The sequence below is a fragment of the Leptidea sinapis genome, chromosome 9 (assembly GCF_905404315.1).
Source record: "Leptidea sinapis chromosome 9, ilLepSina1.1, whole genome shotgun sequence".
Lineage (NCBI taxonomy): Eukaryota > Metazoa > Arthropoda > Insecta > Lepidoptera > Pieridae > Leptidea > Leptidea sinapis.
The window spans coordinates 7,896,906-7,917,492 of NC_066273.1; the positions used below are offsets into that span (position 1 = coordinate 7,896,906).

Sequence of the window (20,587 nt, forward strand, 5' to 3'; positions counted from 1 at the left end):
ATATTACAACACATCTGAAAAAACTGACTTTATATTATGACAATATTACAACACATCTGAAAAAATTTGTGGTACTCAATGACGCACGCCAAGTACGTTTGAAAAGTTGTTCGTAATTGTTAAATTTACCACAAAATTTTTTCAATTAAAAATCATAACGACTACTTTCTCTCTGTCTTTTCTTTGATTTTACATCTTTTTGTAAAGTGATAATTTCTCCATGGTATTTTTATAAATCAAAAGTTGTATACGTGTACTTGGCGCAATTTATTACAGTGAAATTGTTTTTGTTCAGATCTTCTAAATATCTGGAAAATACCGCGTCAATGGTGGTCCCATATTTTGTTGTGGATTCTTGTGGATCATAATTCATTTTAAAGTTGTCAACCCCTCTGATTTTTTATCAGCGAAGTTGATATTGATTTGTACCAAGTATTTTCGACCCTTCTTCAGTGTACTCCAGGTGCTCGGATTATTTTTTGGATACACTAAGTGATCCAAAAAAGTGAAAAGAAACTGATAAATTATATTTATCTTAGTTTTATATTTTAACACAAGATGGCACTCGTTTCCCATTGAATGAACCACAACTGTCGACTGACACATTTTCATATCATTAATATTTCAAAAACAACAATGTTAATAAAAAAGTAATAATATTGAGTTTATTTTTGATAAAATTAATTTACAAAAAAGCAAACGAAAAAACAGCAAAAAAAGTGAGTAAAATTTCACATGTAAGATTTGATTACTGACAGACAACGGGACAGGTGAAACTAAATAAAAATGCTTGTCATAATTATAAAAATTAAAGAAAACCTGATAAAAAAATTAAGTAATTAAAAAAAAATCAAGACGTACCCCAGGCTCGAACCTGGGACCTTCTGCACGAAAAGTATACGTAATAACCGCTGTTCCACATCTAGTAAGTCGACTTCAAAATAAAAAATTCGGCCGAAATTAGGAAAATCTCTCGTAGCATCGAAAAACGGGGGAGCGAAAATTTTATAAATTTGCGTTACGCTAAATAATAAAAAAAACGATATAATTTTTGGTGTTATTATTATAAAAAGAACTAATAATTAAACTATTTAAGGTGAGTGTAAAGTGTTGTTATGAAAGTAGTAATAAAATAAATCGAGTTAAAAATATGGTGAGGTTATGTTGACATCTGACTCGAGAATAGAGGCACTGCAGCCTCACGCCTACACGTTCACACACATTATTACCTAATTATGTTGTTGAACGTATACTTGGCTTGAGGCACTATTGTGCCTCCGGATGTAGAAAAATTTTTTGGAAATATGTATTTGTTTTAAATATAGACGGAAACTTTGAAATATTTGTTTTTATACTGTGTCCGTTGAACATTCACTTCTGCTATGCATGTATATGCACAGTGCAAACGTTATTATAGTTTTGGTAAAAAGTGGTTTTACGCAACACTTAAAACCAACAACCTAATTAACTAACCAATATCGCATAATTTGGGGGAAAACAAGAATCAACTGCAAGTTTGCATGGGATAGTCTCAAAATTTTTTAAAAACAAAGTAGCTACAAAGTGAAAATAAAATATTCTCTGCAAAACTTAGAAGTCGGTGCTATAAAAACCTTAAATTAAGACATTTATATGAATCATTAGTTAACAACACAAATGATAATATTTATAATAATATTTATATACCTAATGGAAAACCTCCAAATTGAAGTAGGTTGAAAAAGCTTAAAAAGCTTTAAACCTAACTCCAATTAGTTCAGATAAATTCTAATTTCAAATCGATTGCTACAGTTAAATCTGTAGGTAAAGGATTAATAGCTACAGTAATCAACAAGTAACTTCTAGAAATCTCAGTCCATATGACTCGAAAATAAAAGAAGATGTTATTTAAATCTTATTTCAGATCGATTGCTTTATTTCGATTATTACTGAAATAGTTAAATCTGTAGGTTAAAGCTAGTAATCTCAGTCAAAAAGAAAAAAGGATGTTACTTAAATTTTGTTTCAAGTTGATAACTTTCCTTCGATTATTCAAAATACAAATTAAAATATTTTTATTTAAAATAGGATACAAAATCACTAATTAAATTAAAATTAAAATTCAAAAATTATTATTTATTATTATGATTAAAAGTCAAAAACTACCACCCATTCCAAAAGGTATGCCTCAGACCTGAGAAGAACGGGCGCAACAAACTCAGCGGGCTTCTTTTTTATATAAAAATATGATTACAATGTTAAATTGTACAATAAAATATATTATTTAATAGCGGTCGTTCTACTCCCAAACAGTGGTATCATTAAGAAAGTCATTTATGTTGTTGTAACCTTTAGTACCACACAAACGTTTTTTAACAATTCTTTTGAATTTCATAATACATTTGTTGTGAACATTATCTGGGTCTTTGTTGTAAAATCATATACAATGCTCCACAAAACACTTACTAACTCGACTTAGCCTAATAGTGGACCGTTTCTAAAAAATTCACTTATGTGCCTATATACATACATAACATTGTCAAGAATATATTGAGACGCCACAGTCAAGATATTTATTTCTTAAAATTTTTGTCCCAATGATTATTTAGGTTATAAATAGCGCGAATAGCCCACTTCTATGAAAATAACTAAAGTAAACTAGTCGCGCCGTATCTACGTTGGTCAATTGTTTATTCTTTTTATCTGCGCATGGTGCAGAACTTAGTCTAATAGCCAATACCTCAATATGAGGGCCCCATTGTAATTTGGAATCCAGAGTAATGCCAATATAGTAGATTCTACCGGTCTTGTTCTTGTTCCACCTCTCCGTTTAACAAAACACTCGCATCCATATTTTTCACATTTGGTTTTGAAATTTTATATATTTCGTTTTCTTGCTATTTAACATTAGGTTATTAGCGCTAAGCCAGTACACGTTGTCAGATAGAATATCGCTTACTTCGTCATATATAACCTGTTTACCTTTTCATTTAAATATCAGTGAAGTGTTATCTGCAAACAATACTACCTTATCTTTTTTTTAAAGGTAAGGAAGATCATTTATGTAGATAAGGAACACGAACGGTCCGAGAATAGACCCTTGTGGTACTCCCATACTGAGAGTAGTCCCAGGAGATCTCCTGCCATTCACGTCTTCCTTCTAAATTATATTGCTTAAATATGAAATCAGAAGATCGAGCTTAGTTCTTTTTATACAATAGTGACGTAGCTTCCTGACCAGCATTGAATGTTGAACACATTCAAAGCCCTTAGATGAATCACAGAAGAAAACAAGTGCATTTTATTACTGATTTAGTTCAATCTGTAGGCTAAAGCTACAGTAATAGCTACAGTATTTGTAATATTACTGGAAACGTTAAAACACCTAAGTGTTTTAACGTTTCCAGTAATATTACAAACTACCGAGATTACTAATAATCTCAGTCCATATGGCTCAAAAAGAAAAGAGGATTAAACTTAAATCTTATTTCAATTCGATTAGTTTATCACGATTATTACTGATTTAGCTAAATCTCTTAGTATATTAATATAGTATTTGCAATATTACTGGAAGCGTTAAAACTCCTAGTAATTTCAGTGAATATTGGACGTAAATAAAAGAGGATGTTACTTAGATCTTCCATCTTAAATCAGCTCTTATATGGATTTTTTAAAATTATGGAAAGCCTATTTACTTGTTAAATTAAATAGTTACAAATAACAATTACTATATAATTATTGTATCTAAATTAAAAGCTACAAATAGGAATGTTGAATAAACTTTATAAGATATTCACCAATATTATTTCAATATTAATTTGCGTTACGTTGCTCCAAATTGGAAGTTGGATCAATAAAAACATAAAATTATTAATAATGAAGATTTTATTTAAATATAATATAATAATATATATAATAGTTACTCAGTTATCACCATAACAGATTTCGCACATATTTCTCTCTCCTTTTAGTATTTGTTGACTTGGTTGTGGTGGGTGAAGTACCAAGGTACGTTGTATTCATAGGGGTAGATCTCTCCCTCGTGGTACACTCTAACATCCTCGAAGAACATGTTAGGTTGCTTGAAGTAAAATTCGCTGACTGGGCGATCTAGAGGATAGCCCAGGGGTTTGTTGTCCATGGCGAATACTTTGATGGACTCGAATTGCTTGGTAGCTGGTTGGTATGGGTAGACAACAACAAACAGTTGGAAGGGGAATCCACCCTTGGTACCCTTAGGTAAGAGAAGGCGGCTCGGGAATGCACCAGGCTTGACAGACATGTCAAGTGGCACCTTGCTAGTCGAGATCAAGTTAACAAGCTCACGTACTGGAGTCGAGTCTTCTCTGACATAATAGAATTCTGTCGAGCGACGTTCAATCTTGTTTTGTCCCTTAGTAAGCTTTTGAACGGACCAGTCCAATTCGACAAAGTTTTGCCAGTTCTCTTCGAGGTCAATTGGGTAGCCTTTGCTGTCATATTTGGGTCCAAGGAAGATTTTGATAACGGCATCACCCTCAACATCAGATTTGACATCAACAGTAACGGTGAATGGCTTGTGGTTAAGACGAGGTTGACGTACGACAAAGAAGGGGAAGGCGCTGCTCTTCAATTCTTCCTTTGAGTAGTACACGTTGTTTGTAACTTCAAAGTCGTAGTAGTCGAAGTATGTCACCAGCTTGTCCACTTTAACGTCGTTGACCTTAACACCAACGTAGTGAAGGTTTTCTTGGTTGTAAGGTGTCAAGAAGTTCTTGTATCCGAGGATGTATTTCAAGATCTTGCTGTACAGCTGGAAGAAGATTGGATCACGGACGGAGGTCTGGTAGAAATCGAGAGCGGTCGGAGCGAACTCGTATCTGTGAATAAATAAAAATATTAATGTTTTCCTTTTTGGACTTATTTACTTTATTCTGTTCCTATTAATTAAATTACAAATCCAATTGAGCTACATAAAAATTTGTAAAATTATGCGTCACAATTTAGATACTTACTTGCCGAAGGTCTCCACTGATGCTCCCAAAACGTTGCGAGCAATGTGTTCGTAAGTGTATGAGTGACTCCATGGTCCTACTTTAGTGAAGAAGTCCCAGTTTCCTTGCCAGAAGTTTCCAACAAAGTTGAGAGATTTCGAGTTGTGTAGATCAATGTCTTGGTTGTACTAAAACAAAAAAAAGCTCATTAAATTTTAATTGATAAAAAAATATTGAGTTAATATTTGTAGAGGTAATACTTACAGCCTTGAAATGGCCTTGTTGCAGGTATTGGATGAAAGTTGTTTCGTATGATTCGAGTGATTCGATCTCCTTGATATGTTTCTCGTACGGAATCTGGTAGTATTCAGGACGTTGAACAAAGTTGTAGAAGTATTTCATGGACGGCTTGTAACCAGTTTCAATTTGGTGTTTCCATGAGAATTCAGGGATTTCACCCAAGTCACTGGATAGACGCTCCAAATAGTAGCGAGCCAAGAGCTGTTGGTAGAAGTAGTAGTAGATTTCACCACGGTGTTCTTTAAGGTCAGGTTGTACATCGCTCTCCATCCAGAATGGGAAGAAAACGTGGAAGTAGTAGTAGTAAGCGTTCAAGCCAATATCCTCTGTGAAGTAAGAAATCTTGTGCTCATTTTCAGGGTAGGTAAAGTGGTTGGAGTAGTTGGCGTAAATGACATATTCGTTTTGCTCCTTAACGATACCGTATTCTGATCCCAAATCAAAGCTATCAACACCATTTTGCATCTTGACGCGGTTGATCTTCCACCAAGTGTCAACATTGGTGAAAAGTTCGGGGTAAGCTTCATATGGTGCTGGGAGGACAATTCCCTTGGTGTCAGGGCGGTGCAAGACAGCGATGTAGTAAGCGTACAAGAACTGTCCCTCGTTAACGTATACACGGGCAGCGGCAGCGGTCTTGTAAAAAACATCAAAGTCCTTGGCGTAGTAGAGGACATGGAAGAGAGCTACTGCTTCATGTTTTGACCTTTCATTGAAGATGGAGAATGCGAGGTTCTTTGGCAAGAAGCCTGTTTTCCAGAGGTCCACGATTTCCCGGACAGCTTTTTGGTTCTGTGAAAAAAAAAATATGGATAAATATGAATAAATATTCCAAATACCAAACTAAACGAAATAACAAACAGTGATATGTTAAGATCATATTTAAAACAGACCCTCCTTTATCTTTTATGAGCTGTATTATTTGTATTTGTAGCTTGTAGCTTCTACTTACAGTATAGTCACCAATGTTAGCTTCAATGTTGTAGTCTTTGCCGATTTTGAAGTATTCGGCTTCAGTGTCTACTTGGCCAGAGTGGTAGTACAGGCTAAGTACTTTCTGTTGCTTAACGACGAATTCATTGTCAACTGTAAATAATGTAATATGTAAATCTCATATATATTTTGTTATTACCATCAGGAATGCTCGTTTTATTATTGTCCTTGGATTATCACAGGAGATGATTTTGTTAATTTTTAGGTGAGATCATTTTGAAACTTTTTCTCGTATAAGATGAAAGATTATTAAATTCACTTTGAATGTTATAATCGATTGATATCGAAATTTATTTAGACTCTTAGGCCTTATTTTCAAATAATATATTTTATGTAGTAAATGGGACTTTAAGCTGCTCTTTTGGTGCTAAGATAGTTAAGCCAAATTATTTTTTTGTTAAAATAACTAAATTCAATAAAACTCTTTATGATTAATATTTGTACCTTTTCTAATTTTGGTCGAGAGGAAACCATGTATTTTAATGGTTTTCTGTTTTTATCTACGTTTGTTTCTATTAATTCTTAAATAACTTAACCGATTTAGATGTTTTCTTTTGTAATAGTCAAATAAGCTATTGGTGCCACTTTAGTTAGTTTACCAAAAAAATATATATTTAAAATCATTTTATCAAGAGAGACTTTTAAAAATCAACACAGACAAATTTGCAGGCATATGTTTGTTTTATTTTATGAGTAGTAGTCTAGAGATTTATGAGTTTTTTGTAGAATATAAGATGTAAATTAATTGAATAATGTTTAAGAACTTACCAGCCTTAGTCTTGTACTCTCTGGTTGGGCCGACAATAGCGCCGGCGACCGTAAAGGCGACCAAACTTGCTAGGACTAATACCGTCTTCATGTTTGCCAGTCCACTCGGTAACTGTGCCACATACTTTCTCGTTGCACTTTTTATACTAATTTTGTGTATGTTATCACTTGTGAACGAGCTGATAATAGTTAATAATATTTTGGATTGTTTCTTTATCAATTGCAGCGACCTTTCTTGGGGTCAGCTTATTACTAGCTAGCAACTGTTGTATGAATTCAACAAATGTTCCTCAACAATAATTATTTTACTTCTTCATAATTGTTAATAAATAAGTATAAAAACCCGGCCAAGTTTCACTGTCACTTATTTAAAAGGCATAAAAAGGCATTTATTTTCATAAAATTTAGAATTATTTCCGATGTCAATTCTGATATACTGGACACTACTACCGGAAACAAATAGTGACCTGAGAGAGAAAAAGTGGCGCAAGAAAATCACCTAGCATTTTTTTTGCGCTCTTTTTAATCAAATATACAATATTGTACGGTCTTTGCTATTGCTATAAAATTATCATAATCTAGTAACAGGCTGTGGGATGACTTAGATATTCAGCTGTGTAGTAGGATTTGCGACAGAGCCATATTTTAGTAAAACATTTATTTTTTTTTCATAGAAAATGCCTGAACAGTGGCTGGGACTTTATTATAAAAGTTTATACATTTACCCTTAAAGCTATTATGTATCTTATGAAGCTTACAAGAATTACCTACAAGCAATCCCTTATTTCTAGTGTTAAATATATAATAAATAATTATATTATTTATTTAGAATATCTGGATTGCCCCGGTGAACTTTCATAGCTAAATTCACCCTCTTAGTAGTAAAATTTATAGCCCACTAGCTTTTACCCGCGACTTCGTCCGCGTTGAATAGTTAGATTTGGGCTATTTTCTATGAATAAATTTAATTATCTATAAATAAATTTAAATGTTTTATAAAAAAAAATAGCTCTGTCGTAAATCTTATTACTCCACTGCTGAATATCTAAATGATCGGACAGCCTGGGACTGGATTGTGATTATTTTATAGCGATAGAAATGACTGATTGTATATTTTGATTGAAAAGAGCGCAAAAAAAGAATGCCGGGAGAGTTTCTTGCGCCGCTTCTTCTCTCTCAGAGCTCCATTTGTTTCCGAAGTGGTAGTAGTATCTAGTAATTATTAGAAATTTTGAGAAAATAAACGCCTTTTATGCCTTCTTTATATTTTAGGATACTTTTCATATAAAACACATACAAACTGCTCTTTCCGCTGCTGGCAGCACTTTTATATGAAACAGCGGATATCCCTTGTCATTGTGGACAGTCTCTTTAATAGTATTTCCCTGTGAACTTGAATCCTATTTCATCCCCATGTAGGTCAAAGTTTCAAAAATTCTCGAAAAAATATTTATACATTGTTATTTATCAAGTGCCTAAGTACTTAGTTTCATGGTATTATCTTCGATAATGACGAATTTCCGTACAAACTGCCACCCCAAATTCAACTCCTCCATTAATGTTTTGCAAGAAAAGGTACCCTATGTCCTTTTGCAAGCTCTAGACTATCTCTGTACTAAATTTTATCTAAATCATTTCAGTGGTTTAGGCGTGAAAGCATAATAAGCAATCATTCACATTTATAATCTTAGTAGCGATGTGCCCACGTGCATATATATATATATCATTCTATGAACAAGTAGACATTCATACCTAATTTTATTCCCTCGGGTGTAAATTTAAAAAAAAATACTTTTTTTTTTTATTTACTTCAGAATTATTATTTACTTAAGAAACATTTTTACAAAATTTTGAATTTGTAGCCCCTGTTAAATAATCACCGCCTCCCACACACTCTTGCAACACCAGAGGAATTACAGGGGGGTTGCCGGCCTCATAGGAAGATATATGCGCTTTTTTTGAAGGTACCCATGCCGTATCGTTTTTTTTTGCGCCCAAACAAAGGGAAAGGGCTACCCTACGGGATAACGACGGGAGGGAGGTGGTGAATGCTCATGCATACTAACGCAGCCTAAGTCTGCGATGGTTATGTGGGACTCACGTGAAAACCTAGGTACCTACCCACACCACCTGCAGTTAGCTTTGGGGAGGTGCCCTCTAAGCCTTTATCGAAGGCGACCTTCTCTTGGGGAGACACAGGCACAAGCAGCACTCCATGTGGAGTATCGCTGAGAAGACGCCGTATCGTTCTAGAAACACCGCACAAGGAAGCTCATTTCACAGCTTGGTTTTGTGTTGAAGAAGGTTCCATTAATGTGTGCGGCGGTGATCACTTAACACCAGGTGACCCGTACGCTCGTTTGTCCTCCTATTCCATAAAAAAAAAACACACAAAGCTCCACTCTTTGATGTATCATAACATGCTCAGTTCCAACTGTACCGCAGTACATAGTAAAGGTTTTCTGAGATTTTTATTGCAATCTGATAAATTATTTTCTTATGAAAATAAGGGACGAGACGGTTAGGACGTTCAGTTAATGGTAATTGATACGCCCTGCCCATTTAAATGCAGTGCCGCTCAAAATTATGGAAAAACACAAAAATTCTGAGCGGCACTATAATTGCGCTCGTTACCTTGAGACATAAGATGTTAAGTCTCATTTGCACAGTAATTTCACTAGCGACGGTGCCCTTCAAACCGAAACCCAATAATGCTTACACATAACTGCTTCAAGGCAGTAATGGGCGCCAGTTCAAAAGCATCGTATATATATTTACACCGACTCAATCAATATGAATTAAGATTTGTAATAAAAAAAAAAACAGAAGTCAATTTATCGATGGTCGTTGCAAATACATATACGTTATAAATAATGTGTTTTTAAATTCGAAAAGTAAATGATCCTGGTCCACCTAATAATAAGTCTTCATATTAAGATTGTATAATCTTATATATTACTAGCTGACCCAACAAACGTTGTATTGCCGATATTAAAATCGCGATACAAAAGTGACTGTTGATCGTAGATGGGTGAAAATTTGAAGTTGTATATATTTTTTAATGCTGATTCATAACTGCGGCGTCGTGTGCCGGGTCATCTGTCCATCAAATATGTGCGAAGGCAACGATGGCTAATCCATGCGTCAACTCGTGAACGGGTACTGCTTGTGGTGCCAGGTCGACTAGTTTTAGTTAATAAATCATTGTATTTGTTGGATGCGATTACTAATTATGACAGTAATCACGACCATCAAATTTTTATTTTCTAAAATTATTTTCTACATTTTTTTTAGTTTTTGTTTAAAAACTTGTTTTTTTATACTGAACTAATACTTATTTTAATTTATTAATTAGTTTTTCTGATAAAATACCATGTTTTGTAATGTACAAGCTTTAAAAATAAATATTACATTAATTATTAGTGAAGTTTTAATAAAAAATTAGGCGGCTAACATACACAGATAGTCTTGAAAGTTGTAAGGTTTCAATGTTTATAATTTTATCTACAAAAATGCTTTAAAGCCTCTATTAAAGATTCTAAAACAGTTAGCTTATTGCCAACATTAAAACACCCAATGTCCTAATAACCATTACATCATCCAAACGAGTGTTGTAATGAAATTCAGTACCACATTACAACATTCGTTTTCATAATAACACTCCTTTGAATGATATTATGGTTACTAGAATTGGCTTTTTTAATGTTAGCAGTAAGCTAACTGTTTCAGAATCTTTTATAGAGGATTCATATTATGGGTGTAGATAAAGTTAGGTATTAAAACAGTCATGTGATACTATTATCATATTCGCGTTTTAATACCCCATATTACACAACAGTTGCATAAATAACTATTACTTCAATCCATGTAATAGACATAAAAATTACACTTCATTTTGTCAAAGCACATAAATGATAAATCTTTAAATATACTTAGCATGAGTAAATAAATGAAAAAAAGCTAATTCTTTAAATCCTATTAATAAAATTCTCATTATTAAGCCTTGTCTTAAAGTTGATAAAGCAATATTTTTTTAAGCGTTACTTTTTTTATGAAAATAAGGATTGAGACTAGCAGGACGTTCAGCTGACGGTAATTGATATACCCTGCCCATTACAATGCAGTGCCGCTCAGGATTATTGAAAAACCCAAAAATTCTGAGCGGCACTACAATTGCGCTCGTCTCCTTGAGACATAAGACGTTAAGTCTCGTTTGCCCAGTAATTTTATTAGGTACGGCGCCCTTCAGACCGAAAAACAATAATTTTTACACATTACTGCTCCACGGCAGAAATAGGGGCCGTTGTGGTATCCATAATCTAGCCGGCATCCGGTGCAAAGGAGCCTCCCGCTGGTGAACTTACCACTACTTCGACAGCTTGAGTTTATTACGGGTTAAAGTCAAAGTTTTTATTTGCATATACATGTAAGTTTGGCTTCCAAGAAGCTGGGGGTCATTAATAGATCACGGCAATACTTCAAGCCGGCCCACATTCTAGCGCTCTACAAAGCGCAGGTCCGGCCACACATGGAGTATTGCTGTCATCTCTGGTCTGGAGCACCCCAGTATCAGCTCGATCCATTTGACCGCGTGCAACGCAGAGCAGCTCGAATTGTCTGGGACCTAGTGCTCTGTGAACGGCTGGATCTCTTGGCGTTGCGTAGAGACGTCGCTTCATTGTGTGTCTTCCACCGCATTTATCACGGGGTGTGTTCCGAAGAGCTGTTTAACCTGATTCCTACCGCCGAATTTCACCTTCGCACGACACACCACCTGGATGTGCGGATCCTCCACAGTGCGGTATTTAAGGAGCCTTCTTTCTCGTACTACAAAGCTGAGGAATGAGCTTCCTTGTGCGGTGTTTCCGGGACGATACGACATGGGTACCTTCAAAAAAAGCGCGTACACCTTCCTTAAAGGCCGGCAATGCTCTTGTGATTCCTCTGGTGTTGCAAGAGAATATGGGCGGCGGTGATCACTTAACACCAGGTAACCCGTACGCTCGTTTGTCCTCCTATTCCATAAAAAAGATTGATGTTAAATAAATATTAATATCCGGACAACCGAGGCTTGATCGGATTTTTAAGAATGTATAAAAGCTGGAACATAAAATAAAACTAATAGGACATCTGGATTCGAACCGGGGTCTTCTTCTTTCCAGATCACCCAATGTACCATGTGAGCATGCGTATTAGCGTATTATAGTCTTGTTATAGTGGCGAAACTTACCTTTGTATTCTAATGTTATTATAGCTGTTTCTCATTAAAACATGGATAAAACTACTTTTTTTTAAATGAAACCTACCTATATCGATTAATCGCCCCCGAAATCCCCGGTATACTAAATTTTATGAAAATCGTTCATTGTGAGTTCATTTCCGAGATTCTGATCATATATATATACAAGAATTGCTCGTTTAAAGATATAAGATATAATACTTGTATGCCATATTTATGACGTGCAAATTTTATAAAATACATTTAACAAAGTTTAAATAAATACAAATTACAAAATACAGCTTCAGCATTTTACTAAACAAAAAACCCTTTAAAATATTTCTGAAATGGGTTTATTGGTTCAAGTTTAACTCAGTAAAAAAAATCATCTTTTTTTTGTGAAGGACAACGAGCGTACTTATTCGTCTTGTTATTATATCCTCGTTTTTTTATGAAAATAAAGGAGGAGACTGTTGAGAATTGATACGCCCTGCTCATTACAATTGAGTGCCGCTCAGAATTATTGAATAACCCAAAAAGTGGCACTACAACTGCGCTCGTCATCTTGAAACATAAGATGTTAAGTCTCATTTGCCCAGTAATTTAACTAGCCACGGCGCCCTTTAGACCGAAACACAGTAATGCTTACACATTACAGAGTGGCAATGATTTTATTGCTACTTCTTCGCATTAGCCAAGCGGTAGATTCAATAAGAAAAATATTTTTTTTTGACATTCATAAGTGTCATTTCCGTGACCTACATGAATTAAGTGATTTTGATTTGATTTGATTTGTTTTACTTCTTCACGGCGTAGTAACCTTATTTTAAAGTATGTTATGCATGTTTGAAGTGTATATCTTTATTTGTAAAAGTTGTCCAAATAACCAATATTACGAAATTAATTAATATGCTTTAGTGATAGTGAAAGATTGTCGATCGACGCGTTGCTAGGTAACTCAGTGTCAAAGGTCGAATGCTCTGGCCACGTTGTTTTGGAATGAACGTATGTTGAGCGAAATGATAAACACTTGAATATTGCATGAAAAATAACAATTATTGTGATACTTAAATACTTTAATGCTAATATGAAGATATTAACGTTACATAAGTGAATTTGAGAAACTGTAATAAACATAATGTATAAAACCAGGAACAAACTCAGAGAAAGAATAGAATAAAAGGCATTTATTTTCTTAAAATTGATTCCTTTAGAATTCTTTTTGATGTCTTTGATGATGATTCTACCACTTCGGAAACAAATGGCGCTCTGAGAGAGAAGAAGCGGTGCAAGAAACTCTCCCAGCAATAGAATAGAATAGACAACATTTTATTAGCAATAAAAAACACACACCTTAAATTTACAGTATTAATTACAATATTAAAATAATAAAATAAAATGATTTAATGAAATAGGTACCAAAAATTTTTAAAATATAAAATAAAAATTACATAAAGTAAAAAATTCAAATTAATAATAACATGAACTGTGTGCGCGTGATTCCCTGCTAAAAGGAGTTGACTCAGTAAATTGATGGTCATTGCAGAAGACCAACACAACACTGGTTTTCAGCAGCCCCTCGTGACATTTGGAGTTGACAGTTGCAATAGTTTTCCCATTCTATTTAATTTTTTGTTGTCAAAGGGAATAAATTAATATCATAATATGCTGATTTTGTCGTATATTGAAAGTGTATATATTATAGGTGGCATTAGGTACTATTGTACATAAATGAGATATAAATTTTTAACATACATTGCATATCATTGCATATTTTCAATTTTCTAATTGGTGGCGGTAATTGTTCCAACACTTAGTGGCACTATATCGAAAACTACCCCTGAAACGCTGTTGAGTGATGCTGGGGCACTGCTAATATCTGCGAAGCAGATCTAGTTCTTATATCACTTACACTGCGTTGCCCTAGCCATTCAAGTTTATTAAATACGTAAAAAGGTGTTTTATTATGAACGATATCGAAAATGTAATGTTGCTAAGTGCAGACACCTCCGACCTTCTATATTAAGTAAATTGGCTTCTTTCAAATATGGAGTAATGTGCTCCTGGGCGGTATATTCCAACAGAATCGAGCGCACGCATTTTGCACTCGTTGGATGGAAAATTTTGTTTTGTATTGTAATCTTGGCCCATACACCACGTCACAGTAATTGAGCTTTGATAGTACTGTGTTTCACATAATCTAACTCGAAGTTCTGTACTTGAATATTTTCGAATCTTATAGAAACCCGCTCAATGTCCATGTTGTTGATCATTCAGTTGCTCAGTCGTTTTCACAGACATAGTGGGTGCCAATTATCATCAATTTTGTTTTGGAAGGATTAAAATTAGAGAGTGTCGATCTGACCAACTGCAAATTTGATGCAGGACGGAATTTAACAGATTTGTTGCATGTAACGTGTCCTTGGGATTTAAAGAGATATATAGAATTGAATATCGTCAGCATACATATGATTGCGTGTATTTTTTATGTTGCTGATTATATCTGCACTATACAAATTAAACAGGAGAGGTCCTAGAATTGATCCCTGGGGAATTCCTCTATTAATTGTAGCACAACGAGATAATTTATAACTGTCGGCATCATTATTGACTCCAACTGTTTGGGTTCTGTTATTAAAATAGCTACTGAAACAGCCTCCGGACTCAATCCGTAGTACACTAATTATACTTATAATGCCTACTACTGGGCTAAGTAGAGTTAGTTAGTCTTTTGTGGGGCGTTGTATATGCTTTTACAACAAGATCCCAGAAAATTTTCAGAACAAATGTATTACGATATTCAAAAGAATTATTAAATAACTTTTGGGTAAACTATTACTTTCTTAATGATAGGTACCACTGATTGGGAAGAGAGCGACCGCCCACAGGCTATTAAATAATTAATTTTAATGTACGATTTTACATTGTAACCATATTTAAAAAAAAGAAGGCCACTGAGTTTGTTGCGCCCGTTCTTCGCAAGTCTGAGGTATACCTTTTGTAATGGGTGGTAGTTTTTGACTTTCAATAAGTGATTTTATATCCTATTTAAATAAAAATACTTTAATTTGAATTTACCGTGCCGCTTTCGAACTTTGCTTGAGAAGTGTGTCGAATTCTAGATATAGTTTTTTATCTATAATCCTATATGCAAGGTCACCTGGTGTTAAGTGATCACCGCTGCCCACATTCTTCTGCAACTCCAGAAGAAACACAGAAGCATGGCCAGCATGTTACTGTTCAACACAAAACCTTTATTGACTCAAAATTCATAATATATTCATATATAATAATTTTAAAAAGCAGAAGATATGTTAATAGTATTTATGTTTATTTTTTATATTGCTTTTCCATTCGACCGCATCCAAGTAAGAGCGGCCGAAATCATAGACGATCAAGTCATATTCGATGAATTTGATTATTTGGCATTAAGTAGAGACGCTAGGTCTCATACGTAGAGTTGTTGATAATTGGCACAACATAAACGTCGAAAGTTGTGTCATTATTTCGAAATCATTATTTTTGTAATATTTTTAGTCAGTTTGTCCTCCTCTTTAATAAAAAACCTAGAGAATAAATTACTAAGTGATTACCAGGCACATCCGAAGTCACAGTGATAACGGAAAATTGCTTTGTTTGATTAAATATCCGTCACAAAGAATTTGAAAAATAGTTAATTCAAAAACAAATGCACATTTTTTAATTATTGTTTTTAAAAATAGTCCGCACATCTATATCTATCTATATATACAAAAATGAATTGCTGTTCGTTAGTCTCGCTAAAACTCGACAACGGCTGGACCGATTTGGCTAATTTTGGTCTTGAATTATTTGTGGAAGTCCAGGGAAGGTTTAAAAGGTGAAAAAATATGAAAATGGAATGAAATAAAAACAATAATTTTGTTTTTCCTTTGATGTGTCCCCCGTTATTCAAAAATCAAATAAAAAGAATAATTTAAAATGAATAACTGATTAGAATTTTTAAATCTTTCTAACTTTCTCAAGAGGTAAAAAATAAACTAAATTTTAGCTAACTATAGTTGGTAGATTAACTACAGATAATTTTTATGTAGATTGATAAATCTTAAGTTTTGTCATAAATTAAATTTCTGAACTCAACCATAATATTCTACATTTGACAACCAACTAGTATGTACCAACCAAATGTAGTATGATATATCGTAAATATAATTAATTAACAAATTAATAAAAAACTTTATTTTTTTTATTATATATAGACAACGTCTGTCGAGTCAGCTAGTTACAAATAAAATTATACAATTTTGGGCCTCAAACATGCAAATAGCTTGCGTTGTCACTATAAGTTTAAGTGGAAATTATGTAATTTGGAGGCGTACAGTCTCCTCCGCTTTGTCGTCACACTTTTACTCAATTGTTTATATAAATAACTCACATAGCAAGGTTTGACACTTTCAAAGTCAAAGTTGTTTCTGTTTTGTTCAAACTCTTGTTTCAAATAGGCTATAATTTCTTATAAATTACTGAGAATACGAGTACCATATTGCACAAAGGATCCGAACTGCATAGTTCTTAAGAGGAAATACAACCGTGCCTCCAGATTTTTTAAGCGGAAAATCGCCCGTGCATCGTCAAAATCGGCGAGCAGCTTTCCAGTTATCCGACCGGAACACGCAAGTTCTGGTCGTTGTCGAAAGCTGCTCTTGGTAACTTCAGCCAGCCGTCCATGCCGCCGTTGCACATGAGGAATGACACCCTGGCCCATACGGCAAAAGAGAAAGCCGATCTCTTGTGCACTTTTTTGCCTCCAACTCGACTCTTGACGACAACGGAAAAACATCGCCGACCATCCCGCGGTGTCAGAGCTCTATGCCTGAAGTACAGTTCAGACAGAAAACTATTAAGCGAGCTCTGTTTTCGAAATGAAATGAAATGAAATGAAATGAAATGAAATGAAATGAAATGAATGAAATGAAATGATTTATTTGTATGAATCGTGGTAACATAGTTGTTAACAATTAATTGGTGTACAGCACAATTCGCCAATATATCGGCATACAAATATTTGATTGTCAATATTGGAATATCATATTTAATTTATACTTATACGTTCTTAATACACATTACATAGCTTTAATTCAATGAGATTATATAAAATAAACATTAGTTTGTAGGTACCTCTCAAAAATTACATTTGAATACTATTATTTTTGGCTAAAGAATTCTTTTAAACTATAAAAGCATTTATCTATTAGCCATAATTTTAATTTTTTATGCATTAATGTTTTAGACATCTCTCTAATATTCTTTGGAAGGTGGTTAAATACCCTAATACACATAACATTTGCGTTATTTTGATGAAGCGCTGTTCTACAGTATGGCATCAGAAGGCGAGTTGGATCTCTTAATCCTAATATGGAATAGTCCTTTGCTGGTTTAAAAAGTTCACCATGTTTTTTAATGAACATACAAATTTCTAATATATATAGACCAGTAAGCGTTAACAGACGGTGCTTTTTGAATAATGGTCTACACGATTCTAGAGGACTGACATTGCATAAAGCTCTTATACATTTTTTTTGTGCCAGAAAAACATTTGAAATATTAGTGGAGTTTCCCCATAGTATTAACCCGTACCGTAAAACTGACGAAATATAACCGTGGTATGCAGTAAGTGCAGCATTAAAGGATACAGTTTGTCTGAGCCTTCTTAAAGCGAAAACGAACTTATTTATTTTGCCTGCCACTGTATCACATTGAGCTTTCCAGTTACAATTGCAATCTAATATAATGCCTAAAAATTTTATTGTGTTTGTTTCTTTAATCGTTAGGTCACTGTGTGTTATATTTAGAGATTTATGTATTGTTTTATAATTAGAAAATTGTATATATTTAGTTTTTGTCATATTAGCGAATAAATTATTCTCATTAAACCATGTCAATATAGTTTCTAAATTTTTATTAATAGTCATATTATAATTATTTATCGCTTTATGCTCGTCAGGAATAATTATGGATATGTCATCTGCAAATAATACACAGTTATAGTCAACCACATCGGGTAAATCATTCAAATAAATTAAAAACAGTAAGGGTCCCATAAGACTTCCTTGAGGAACTCCAAATTTACTAATTAAATAGGGTGACTTGTATGTAGTCATCTCCAGTTTCTCATTTATGTTATTTATTTCTACAATTTGTTGTCTATCGGCTAAATAACTTTCAATCCATTTTAGAGCAGGGCCTCTTATACCATATTTTTCACATTTATATATTAAGATATGATGATCAACAAAATCGAATGCTTTTGACATATCAAAAAAGGTTGATATTACAGGTACTTTCTTGTTAATACATGTAGTTATTTCTTCTATTAAGTAATAAGCAGCCAAAGTAGTTGATTTGTTAGCTTGAAATCCAGTTTGTTCTTTTTTTATAATATTATGTTTATTTAGAAAATGCATTATTCTTACATACATTGCTTTTTCCATTATCTTTGAGAAAATAGATATAAGAGTAATTGGCCGATAATTATTGATATCGGTTTTAGTACCCTTTTTGAGTAAAGGCTTAATAACAGATAACTTTAAGCTTTCTGGAAAGACACCCTGTGAAAAGGATATATTAATTAAGTAAGTCAAAATATGAGAGATATTGTGCTTGCAGTGTTTGAGTATATGTGTAGATATGGAATCATAACCTGTTGCCTTTGTATTTTTAAGAGAATTTATTATCTTTATTACTTCGTTTTCGGAACATGGAGAGAGAAATATACTATTATTGATTGCATTTCGTTGGACGTCAGGAAGTTGAGCGGGCCGGATAGCATTTCTCCAATCGTGCTTAGAACGTGTGCCCCTGAGTTGACGCCGGTGCTAACGCGTTTATTCCGGCACTCTTATTCTAAAGGCGTAGTCCCTGACTCATGGAAGTCAGCCCTTGTCCATCCGATCCAAAAAAAAGGAGACAGTTCGGATCCGGCGAACTACAGGCCTATTGCTATTACCTCGATGCTCTCCAAAATCATGGAGAGCATAATTAGCCGTCAGCTCTTAGTATACCTAGAGGGTCACCAGTTGATCAATGACCGACAATACGGGTTTCGCCATGGTCGGTCGGCAGGTGATCTTCTGGTATACCTAACACATAGATGGGCTGTGGCTATTGAAAGCAAGGGGGAAGGCCTGGCAGTTGGCCTGGATATAGCGAAGGCCTTTGATCGTGTATGGCACAAGGCGCTCCTCTCCAAACTTCCATCATTTGGGCTTCCCGAGAGCTTGTGCAAGTGGACCTCCAGCTTCCTCACTGGGTGCAGCATACAGATCGTTGTCGACGGATATTGCTCGAACCCGAAGCCCGTGAATGCTGGAGTGCCCCAAGGCTGTGTGCTGTCTCCCACGCTGTTTCTTCTGCATATCAATGATATGTTGGACACCTCCAACTTTCATTGCTATGCGGAAAACAGCACTGGTGATGCCGTATACACGGGCCATGCAGGTCTCTCTCGGGAAATCGTCGACCAGTGCCGGGGTGAACCTTGTCCAATTTAACCCCCAGAAGACTCAAGTTTGCGCGTTTACCACTAAAAAAACCCCATTTGCCGTATCACCGCTCTTCGAGAACACTTTCCTTAAAACCTCGCCTAGTATCGGAATACTGGGTCTCGAAATCTCGAGCAATTGCCAATTCCGTGGCCATCTGGAGGGCAAAGCCAAACTGGCTTCAAAGAAACTGGGCGTCATAAATAGAGCACGGCAATACTTCAAGCCGGCCCACATTCTAGCGCTCTACAAAGCCCAGGTCCGGCCTCACATGGAGTATTGCTGTCATCTCTGGTCTGGCGCACCCCAGTATCATTTGACCGCGTGCAACGCAGAGCAGCTCGAATTGTCGGGGACCCAGTACTCTGTGAACGGCTGGATCACTTGGCGTTGCGTAGAGATGTCGCTTCATTGTGTGTCTTCTACCGCATTTATCACGGGGAGTGTTCCGAAGAGCTGTTTAACCTGATTCCTGCCGCCGAATTCCACCTTCGCACGACACGCCACAAGTTAGGATATCATCCTCACCATCTGGATGTGTGGCGGTCCTCCACAGTGCGGCTGTGGAATGAGCTTCCTTGTGCGGTGTTTCCGGGACGATACGACATGGGTACCTTTAAAAAAAGCGCGTACACCTTCCTCAAAGGCCGGCAACGCTCCTGTGATTCCTCTGGTTTGCAAGAGATTGTGGGCGGCGGTCATCACTTAACAACAGGTGACCCGTACGCTCCTTTGTCCTCGTATTCCATAAAAAAAAATATGTTTGTTTATAACAATATTATGTTTGGCGAAACTCGTGTCGAATTATTTAAAGACAAATATTGTCGGAATTAACA

The 20,587-nt window shown here is 35.0% G+C and overlaps 1 protein-coding gene across 5 annotated transcripts in view; it reads right to left on the reverse strand.

Moving 5' to 3' along the window:
• LOC126965947 (arylphorin subunit alpha-like) overlaps positions 1–7,142 on the reverse strand; it is a 47,430-nt gene extending 40,288 nt beyond the window's left edge. Inside the window, exons 1-5 of one of the 5 annotated variants that reach the window (XM_050809764.1) lie at positions 7,014–7,142; positions 6,205–6,338; positions 5,217–6,044; positions 4,974–5,140; positions 4,682–4,838 (exon numbers count right to left, since the gene is read on the reverse strand). In XM_050809764.1, the coding sequence (XP_050665721.1) occupies positions 4,682–4,838; positions 4,974–5,140; positions 5,217–6,044; positions 6,205–6,338; positions 7,014–7,104 (1,377 nt within the window). In that variant the 5' untranslated portion in view covers positions 7,105–7,142. Of the gene's footprint in view, positions 1–4,273; positions 4,839–4,973; positions 5,141–5,216; positions 6,045–6,204; positions 6,339–7,013 lie in introns of all 5 variants that reach the window. The other 4 variants (XM_050809765.1, XM_050809766.1, XM_050809767.1 and 1 more) reach the window with 4 other exon arrangements.
• Positions 7,143–20,587: the final 13,445 nt, after the last annotated feature.